General features: G+C 35.0%; 1 protein-coding gene across 1 annotated transcript; it reads left to right on the forward strand.

Annotated features, from left to right (window-relative positions):
- The first annotated feature begins 7,982 nt into the window (after nt 1–7,982).
- Nucleotides 7,983–9,031, forward strand: LOC111480935 (pre-mRNA-splicing factor CWC22 homolog). Its single transcript, XM_023126170.1, has one exon. It carries the CDS (start codon nt 8,052–8,054, stop codon nt 8,781–8,783), a length of 732 nt encoding a protein of 243 aa, XP_022981938.1. The 5' UTR covers nt 7,983–8,051; the 3' UTR covers nt 8,784–9,031.
- The last annotated feature ends 1,125 nt before the right edge of the window (nt 9,032–10,156 follow it).

Raw genomic sequence — 10,156 nt, forward strand, 5'->3', positions numbered from 1 at the left:
TTTTTTTTTTTTTTTTTTTTTTTGAAAACTAACCTAATGAGATTATTAATAACCCTAATACCCAACATTGCATAACAAAAGCTAAAACAAATCATAGTCCCATAATTTTCATTATTATTATTATGGTGAAAGTATTTAATGCCAAATAATATGAGTTAAATTAAGGTTTTTTTTTTTTTTTTTCATTTATAGCTTAGAATTTTATTAAAAGGATATTAAAATATAGTAAAAAAAAGCACTTAAATTTCATTACTTTTGTTTTCACATTAGTTAGTTGTTTATTATAGCCCATAACTCTACTTTCTCAAAATTTCTTTCCAAAAATATATATTTTAATTTTTTTTTACTCCATTTTTTAAACTGCTTTTAAAATGTGGAGCTCGATGCTTGAGCATACGTCGTTTGTGTCAACCAAGACTTAAGTTTTAATTGGCTGACTTACTCGAAATGACAAAAATAAGTATCATACAATAACATTGTGAGTTTCGAAAGATCGTGATTGTTATATTAGTCTCTACGATGAATAATTTTTATATTTTAGTTGGCTTTTTAAATAGGTTACATAATGGCTGGAACATCAAAGCCAATCATAATGGGAATGAAAAAGATACCAATCTAGTTTGATATAATAGCACCAATGTTAACATGCAACATCGAAAGGAGGCCGAGTTCGTCGGTTTTGGTGTTGGTGTTCGTGTTCGTGTTGGTGTCGGTGTCGGCGTTGGTGTTGGTGTTGGTGTCGGTGTCGTGGTGGAGGGAACTCAGCTTTACAAACATCTGAGCAATAACTAGGCCCTAAACTTTGCAATGAGCTTAAGCAGCTCTTGATGCATTTAGGTATCACACCAACCGTCAGAATATGCGCTTCGGCTGCCATCGGAAGCAAGACGATGGTCACAGCAGCCATGGCGGCGATGATGATAAGCATTGTGGATGTTGTTTTTGAATTCATGGTGGTTGCTTCTTACTTTTCTGGTTTGGTCGCGTTTGATTATTCTGTGTGAAAATATGAAGATGAAGGTGTTGGTTGTTGTTGTTTTAAAGGGCCATGGGGTTGGCTATTTCAGGTCATTGGGCAGAGCTGATGAGCTTGTGTGGCGCAGACAACTCTTAATTTAGGATGTGGAAGTTCCTTTTTGGATGAAAACAGACCAATTTCTTGCTTCATTATTGAATTTTGTTGCTCTTCAAAGTGTTTTTAGAAGGGTTGATGAGAACCAATTCCGAATTATAACGATTAGGTTGAGTTAGGTTTAAAAGGATTTCGAGTTTGGGTTACGTTTGTTTTTTCGGAACTTGATCCGGTTCGGGTTGAATTTAGGTTTGAAATTCAAATTATTTGATCAATTTGAAAACCTTAAAAAATGTAAAATAAAATAGGTTCAAGCTCATGCAGCAGCAGTCCATAAGTCCTCGTTTGCGTTTGTCCCTGCCCTAGGAGCGTCTGCACTCTGCAGACTATCTCTTCGACTCTCTCTCTTCTCTTTAACCGTGAGTCCGAGACTTTGTCTCGTAGTCTCACGCAACTTTCATCTTCGACCTCGAGGGTAATTGGGTAAGTAATCTTGTCTCTCACACTCACATCATAGCTTATTCTTCGCCATTCGTTGTTCGACTTTCTCAGCTCTCTCTATGTGTCGTTGTTCGAGTTCTCAATTCTCATCTCACTCTCGTTTCATTTATATGTGTCGTCAGATGTCGGGGTCACTCGCCTTTTTATTTCTCCATTTGACTCTTTTCTCAGTTCCTATTTCTCCGCACAACCTTGTCACTGTGTTTCTCGTTAGACGTCGTCGTTGACTGTTTCTCTACTAAGCGCTCCTTTCTACTTTTGTCAGATTTTTTCATTCTGTATTTCTCATCAAACTTCTCCGCTCCGTACTCCGTTGTTTTACAACCCGAATCCAACCCGAAAATAGAGAGTTGGATTGGTCTAAAAAAAATCTTTCAACCCAACTTAATCCGACCAGAAGCATGTACACTACATTGTATCCTCAATCAAGATTAGAGGTTCTAATATTCGTGTGTTAAAAGACCAAAAAGAAAAAGAAAAATACAAACTCTCTAGATTGAAAATTTTCAGCAATTTAGCGATATTTTCAAACGTGTTCTTAATATATATTTTTTTAATGAAATTAACATGTTTTAAAATAAAAAATATATATATATATATAGATTATAGATATTTTTAAAATTGGTTTTATTAAAAATTAAACATTTATGTTGTTGCCTCGTTTTGAAACCCTAAACCCTAAACCCAAACCCAGCTTTTGTAACCCAGGCCCAAATGTGATTTGGGCTTAGAGAGCCCACCATAAGCCCAATTCACACCCCAAATAGTCCCATAAAAAAGTTTGGTATTACTATATATATATATATTCATTAATTTACTTTTATTAATATAGAAATGAGCAAATTTACTTTTTGGTCCTTTAATTAACATTAAATTTAAAGTTTAATAGAATTGGAATAAAAATTGGAAAATTAATCAATTAATACTTAGAAAAATTGGAATCATGAAAAAGGATGCCCCATTTTTGGACTATTCAATGCGTCAAATTAAAAAAAAAAAAAATTAAATAAATAAAGATTAAATTATAAAAATAAAATAAAATTTAGATGTTATAATTTTGATGAAATTCTAATCTTTAAAACTTTAAGGATTAAATTATAATTTTATTTAAATTATATGACGAAATTTACCATTTAACCGAACTAAAAATTCCAATAATAATAATAATAAATAATAAGTAGAAAAATTAAACTTGTTTAAACCTATTTAAAAAATTTATATATATATACATGTGGAGTAATTGAATACGAAATTAAAAGTTTAAAAATTTATTAGAAAATAAAAAATATTAGAGATCTAAAGTTGGTTAAAAACTTATTCGAGTAACACATATTTATTACAATTCTTGTAACAGAAAAATAAGATGGAGCATATGATAAAGTTGGTGGGTGGTACTAAAGAAACACAAAAGGAAAGCAAATCTGAATGGTTCCATTTTGTGTTTGTTTCTCGGGAAAGTGAAATGGAAAGTTGCAGAAGAAGAAAATGAATGGAGAGTTTACGCTTTCTTCTTGTCTTCCTTGGGTGGTTCCTTTTTGGGTTGTTCTTGAGCCTTTGGCTTGCCTGGCTTGGGCTTCATGAAGCAGAAGCAAGAGCAGCATGGGCACTGGAACAAGAACTTCATTGCTCCCACCTTCCTAGATCTGATCAATTCTCTCTTCTTCTCTTCTTCTCTATTCAACCACTTCACTTACTTCATCCTCTCTCATGTCAACTAAAATATGAGAGAGACTCTTTTTCTCTCTCTTCTTTCCTTTTCCCTTTGTTTCTATTTACGTTTTCGCCCTCCTCTACCTTCTTTTATTTCACTTTACCCTCCACTAATCCCGAAAGCCCCAAGCAAATCCATGAGAGCTTATGCTCAAAGTGGACAATATCATACCATTGTAAAGAGTCGTGTTCGTCTAGCCCGGTGAAGTTAGAAAATCAGTTAGGTTGATGATTCGAGCAACTCAAATACAATTCACAATGCATCATTAACATCGGTCACAAATGTCAAACATTCTTAACCTTCATATTAATCTTAAAAGTAAGGTTGGATTATAACTCTAGTTTCAAGTGGGTCAACTTGACCATAAACTGACCTAATCTAGATCGAAGAAGGTCCAACTCAATTCAACTTTTAGGGTTTGGATTGAATAGTCTGGATTGGTGATATCTTAGTGGTTGAGATAAGGTTGTGTATATATTTGTATATGACATAATCGTCCTTTGAATTATATAATGAAAACCGACATGATATGGTGTGAAATTTGGAGGTGAAAAAAGAAATAATTGAAAGTATAGACACTAGAATGCAAATGTACATAGGCATTATTGGATTCCAATTCAATCCTTTTCAATGGGGGATTTGCGATAATGGCAACCAAGGTGTGGGACAAGTGAGACATGAGAGTGTGGGCCAAAAATGGAGTAATGGGATACAAAAGTTAAGCAGCTGGATATCAATATCAATATTATTATTAACTATGTCAATTTTTGATAGGTTTCTTTGTTTTGTTTTGTTACTAACTATCTAAGCTTGAGACTAGTACTAACAAATATTGTTCGCTTTAGTCTGTTACGTATCGTCGTTAGCCTCACAGTTTTAAAATGCATCTATTAAGGAGAGATTTTTATACCTTTACAAGGAATGGTTCGTTCAAACATTGTCATGAATTGATTCAAAGAATCATTTAAAAAGACGAGAGAGGATTAAATTCCAAAATAGATAGAAAAATGAAGGTTTAAAATTTTGTGAAAATAAAAGGGAAAAAAAACCAAATGAAGGAACACAATGTTGGCATTTATAATATCGTTTGACAAATTGGCATCTTTATTTGTACCACTTTTTTGACAAACTTAAAAGCTGCCCATGTGATTTCTTGTCCCCATTTCCCATTCTTTTTCAATCTAGTGACCAATCGTATCAGGGAGAATCTTGAAGAATCTTATACCGACACGTTTATTAGAAAAAAAAATTTATACCCTTATACGTAATATTGGATCTTACAATCCACTTTTTTGAAGTCTATAATTTTCATTGGCACATAACTCGATGTTTGACTCTGATATTAGAAGATAAGAAAGTAAAAGGCAAGTATTAGACCCACTGTGTTGGTGAAATGAGTGTATATTTCGGTGAGGCCGAACGTGTGGCAGAATAAAACGTCCACGTTGGTTAAAAATTGTGTTCATAGAAACCCAATTCCAAAAGCCAAGAAAAGCCCACCGATTCATACGAATCCAACGTTACCGTGCTTCCAAAAATGGGCTTCTTCATCAGGTCCATAGCGTTGTCCATCTCAAACCCTCTGTTTCAACGCCGCCTTCCTTCTTCCTCCGCCGCCGCCGCTACATCTTACCTTTCCTCCATGAGAAGGGTGGGTAGTAATGTAGAATCGGCGGCAAAAGCGACGGAGACGACGGGAGGAGGGGCAAAAAGTAGAGAAGAGAGGGCGTATGATGCGGCGACAGGGAAGGCGGAGAAGGTGAAGGAGACGGTGATTGCAGAGGCAAATGAGACTGTGATGGACACTAGTGAGTACAGAAGCATGGAGGAAATGGGGAGTCTCAAAACATGCTCGTTTTGATTCTTCATATTCATTATGTTCTTAGCTTTCTTGTTGTGTATTTGAATGTAGACTGGTGTATGTACTTCAATTTTGAATACTTTTGTTATTAAATTTAGCATGCTCACCTTTATTTTTACTACTATTTGTGGTGTCCTCAAACTCTGCCTTCTAAGAAGGAAGGAAGCTTAATAAGCTTCCTTCTAGGAGAATCGAGTTATTTAGTCAGTTCATAACAACACTTCCCCTTTCGTTGCTTCTTGCTAAGCTGCGAGTTCATGAGCAAGTGAATGAACGAGCCATGTTCTTAAAAGGAGTGACCCTCTTTGTTTTATTCCCTCCCCCTATCCTTTCAAAGCCCATAGATTGAGCGCTCCCGCTTGACTAAGAGTTAAGTTTCAACACGAAACTTGTGAGGATCTTCTTTTAGATTATGATATTTAAATATTAGAATCTAATATCAACAATAATAACTCTAGGATCGATCCAAGTGCCTAGACCTACTCTTCTCGTTCCAATGAGCAATTCTTAATTCACCATACCATTTATAATTATAACTTGAAAATCATTACACGTGAAAGTTTAGATAAATATTGAAATTTAGTTACTATTGTTTAGTAACTGTTTTTCGGTTATTTTTCTGTTAAACTCACAATTTGACTGTCGGGGTGGGAGGCTTTAACTAAGTTTCCACCTCAAAACAACACAAAACAACCGTTGTTTTTTTTCGGATCAAATAAATTACAGATATGAAAATAGTAACACAGAGAAAGAGAAAGAAATATACATATGGTAATAACTAAAATATCTAGATATTCACCTTTAATAAAATATTAAATATGATATATATGGAAACTATACGAAAAAAAACCTGTTTTAATTTTAATTTAATTTTAGTTAAAAGATAAATGTATTTGCTTGTAAAAAAATCCTCTTGGGACAGGCTTTATGATCACTCTAACTACACTCTTTCTTTTTCTTTTTTCATTTTTTTTTTAAATTTATTTCTCCACATGACATTTTGAGCCCCAAAAAGGACCAATTAGCAATTTTGTAAAGAAAAAAAAATTGCATTTAATGCACTCAAAGTTTTATAATCACTAAATTGAGTGCTGCCTTTTTTCTCTGCCAACCACATAAGCAAGAATAATGTTATGATAAATAAACAAGAGAGGTACTTTCATAAAACTTTATACTAAATTAAAATGAGTATTTATTCAGCCCTAACCACTTGATTTAAAATAAAGAGTATTAACCAAGGCAAATCAATTAAACTACTATGGGTAATAATGTTGAAGTATAATGGGTAAATTACAAATTTAATCATTAATCCGTAAAAAAATCCTATAAAATTTCAATTTTTATATCGAATATATATTAGTCATACTCGACATTTTTTAATGTGTTATCGTGTTTAATAGAATCCTAAACTTTTAATTTTGTATATGTGAGTAGAGATCTCCTTAGGGCGAGGCGAGGATAGAGAACCCTTATAAGGAATGTTTCGTTCCTGTCTCCAAGAACTAAGTTCCCTAATGGGTAATTACTTTAGGGCCATGTGATTGTCTCGTGTAAATTATTCGAATTGTGTATATGCAGGCAGGTTGGAACCTTGATAGGATAGGAATGGTCCCTAAGGCATAGGGTGTGGTCATGATATTGATTAGGGTTCAACCTTGGAAAGGCATATGGGAGACAAACTTATATTGGAAACTCTTGCTTTGTCCCATTGTTTATGCAAGTAATGAAACTCAACCCAATTATTATTTGAAGTCTTTGAAGTGAGGGTTTCCGAGGCTCATTCATTGGGTTTGTAAAAGCCCCAACACTCCAATATGCCACTACTTGAGTGCCCTTGGTCCACTTCTTCTCTCCTCCTCTAGCCCCTTAAACTAAACCCCTCTCACCCTTTAAGCTTGCTTTTACTTTGGTGTTTATTAAAAGAGGGAATTTTATTGGGAGTTGTGTACTTAGTGAAACAAACATGTGGGTCAAACATTAAAGCTAGATTGGATTCTTTTTCTAATATGCTTTTATTCATAACATCATATCTATCTATCTAATTCTCCACTACCTCTCATCGCTAATATATATTATCTACTTTAGTCTGTTAAATGAGGGTCTAGTTATACTTCGACCAGTGCCCGTACCGTCGGTGACTAGCTTTGCTGGCCAGAAAATGGGTTTAAAGCTGTAACGACCCTGGATTGGATTGTGAGATCTCACATTGATTGGAATGAGTTTGAAGTTGTAACGACTCTGGATTAGATCCACCACTAGCAAATATTATCCTCTTTAGGCTTTCACTTTTTCCACACTCTTATAAAGGGTGTTTTGTTCTCCTCCCCAACCAATGTGGGACATCACAGAAGCATTTCTTATGAGAGTGTGGAAAACTACTCCTTGAAACTATAAGGCTAATGATGATACGTAACAGACCAACCCTAAACCCTAAAATAGAAACCCGAGTATTCAAGTCCGTCACACGATTGTCCTGAATTTACCTCTCAAAATCTATTTTCTTAATGCTCGATAAACTCGAACTTAAGATGTTGTAAACCGTTGTCAAAGATGATTGATTGGGAAGAGTTTGACCTAGTGATGACTCATCATCAAAACTTCTTATAGACATATATTAGACTTCTTGTCTCCCCTTCCCCACCACTCATCCTCATTGCTTCCTCTTTAAACCCTCACTTTGGCCACCACATCTCCATCATTCACATCACTATCTTCTCATATCTTCTCACTCAACGCTCTAGATCCTTCCACGTGTACCCTCTCCATCGTCCTCACCGCATCGGATCTCTACCCTTCCCAATATATATATATATATCACACATCTTGTGTGCAAACCAATTTCATGCAAACCAAATGAACTCATAGAAAAGAAGAATCAAAATTTATTCACAATTTTACCCTTACCGATGGAGTCTCGCCGGGAACAGAGCTCCTCCGGCGAGATCTTCTCGTTCCCGAGCACTCCGGTTCAGGATCAGGATCAAGATTCCGATTTCGAATTCGGATCCATTACTCCTGATTCTCCTTCCACTTTCAACAACTCGCCGGCCGATCATCTGTTCGTGAACGGTCGTCTTTTGCCTCACTCTTTTCCGCCGCAACCGATTGGTGTTTACGCTGTCGATCGGACGAGTAGCGTCGGGAGTAAGGACTCGATCATGTCGTCGCGGAGTAATAGCACTAATAGTAGGAGCAGTAGCAGTTGCGGTAGCAGTACTAGCGCGAGGACGAGTTCGAGCGAAAGTAATAATGTCGACAGATCCTCCAGATTCTCTTCGCATCAGAAGAAATCTCCGAAATCTTCTGTTTCCGCTCAAGTGTACGGATCGTCTCAGAGATGGCAGTTCATCGCGTCGGTTCCGGCGACGCTGAGCCGGGAGAATTCGAGGAGGAAGAAGGCCGTGGAGAAAATTGGGGGAAAATCGGATTTGAGGCGGAACAAAAAGCGAACAGAGAAGACGACGGCGAGGAAGAAGAAGAAGAAAAAGAAGAAGAAGAAGAAGAAGAATATGTGGTTCGGAAGGAAGGTTTTCCGGTGGATTATTCTGGTTTGTAAAGAATGCCATGCGATCGAACCATCGAGAAAGGATGAGATTGTGATGAGGAAGACGAAATTGACGAAACCGAAGAGTTATTGAATTATTGATATGAATTTATTTATTTAATTTTTTCAGGATTATGGCTGTTTTGCTCGCTGATTCATTCGGTTTTCATCTCTTGATTTCTGGAATTTTCTTTTCTGCATTGTTCTTCTTGGCGTTTGTTGAAATGATCTGATGATCTCTCCATCTCTCTGCTTTGGTAATGGTGTTGATGATGAGTTATTGGAATGTGATTTCAAGGCTTAATGAATCTGTTTGGAATCAATTACGAAATCATTCCAAAATAATAATCTCATGTTTTTTAATGTTGTATTTCTGAGAGATCGATGAGTTTACAATCCAACAATACCAAAATTTCTTTGGAACACTATTTAATTTCCTGGTAATGATTGAACCCTCTCATCGTTTAAGAAAGTGAATTTTTTTTTTTATGTTTTTCATCATATCTCAAATTTTAATATTAAAAAAATTAATATTTCACTCCAAATAAAATATATTTTTGTTAAATTATATATTAAAATACAAAGATAATTAGTGAGTCAACCCCTTACAATATTCAAGCCACTTGGTACCTTTATTTCAGGTTAAGGTAAGCTATTTATGTACGGCTGACGACAATATCGCATCTCGAGGCCATGACACATGCATAGGAGTAGTCACATGTATTTTCTTAATCTTAGACTAGAATATGATGTTTTTAATTTAAACGTTTATTTATTTTATTTAGTTTTTTGTTGTGTCGTTTTAAATGTGTTTTCAAAACACTTAAATACATGACTGTGTTTTAAGCGGAAGGTTATGTTTTATGAAAGTTTAAATGAAATATTTTCACATTCATGTTTATGATATGAGACGGTGGGCCAGTACGCTGGCCCCAAAAGGGGTGGATTTGGTAGCAGTCCCACATTGATTGGAGAAAGGGACGAGTGTCAGTGAGGACGCTGGGTCACGAAGGGGGTGGAGTGTGATGTCCCACATTAGTTAGAGAGGAGAATAAAACATCATTTATAAGAGTGTGAAAACATTCCCCTAGCAAATGGGTTTTAAAGCCCAAATAAAATAATATATGGTAGCGGTGAATACCAACTTTAACACTAAAAACATTTTTGTTCCAAAAAAACAAACAAATTCCTTCCAAATCAAACTTCAAAGTCCATTAACATTGCAATTTCAAATTTTGGGCCATTAACTCTCTTTGTTTTTTTAAAAATAAATAAATAAACAAATAAGATATTTTTCATGAAGAACTTGAAGGAGAAGCTTCCATTAAGAGGGCTACTGGTAGAATATAGGTTTAGGACCCATCAAAATTAAATTACTAATGTTGTCTGTTTTTTTTTTTTTTTTTTTTTTTTTTTTTTTTTTTTTTTTTTTTTTTTTTTTTTTTTTTTTTTTTTTTTTTTTTTTTT

This window comes from Cucurbita maxima, unplaced genomic scaffold, assembly GCF_002738345.1.
Source record: "Cucurbita maxima cultivar Rimu unplaced genomic scaffold, Cmax_1.0 Cma_Scf00006, whole genome shotgun sequence".
NCBI classification, from domain to species: domain Eukaryota; kingdom Viridiplantae; phylum Streptophyta; class Magnoliopsida; order Cucurbitales; family Cucurbitaceae; genus Cucurbita; species Cucurbita maxima.

Bases quoted from the DNA above. Each gene is read 5' to 3' on its own strand.
- LOC111480935 (XM_023126170.1), top strand. From the start codon at position 8,052: ATGGAGTCTCGCCGGGAACAGAGCTCCTCCGGCGAGATCTTCTCGTTC.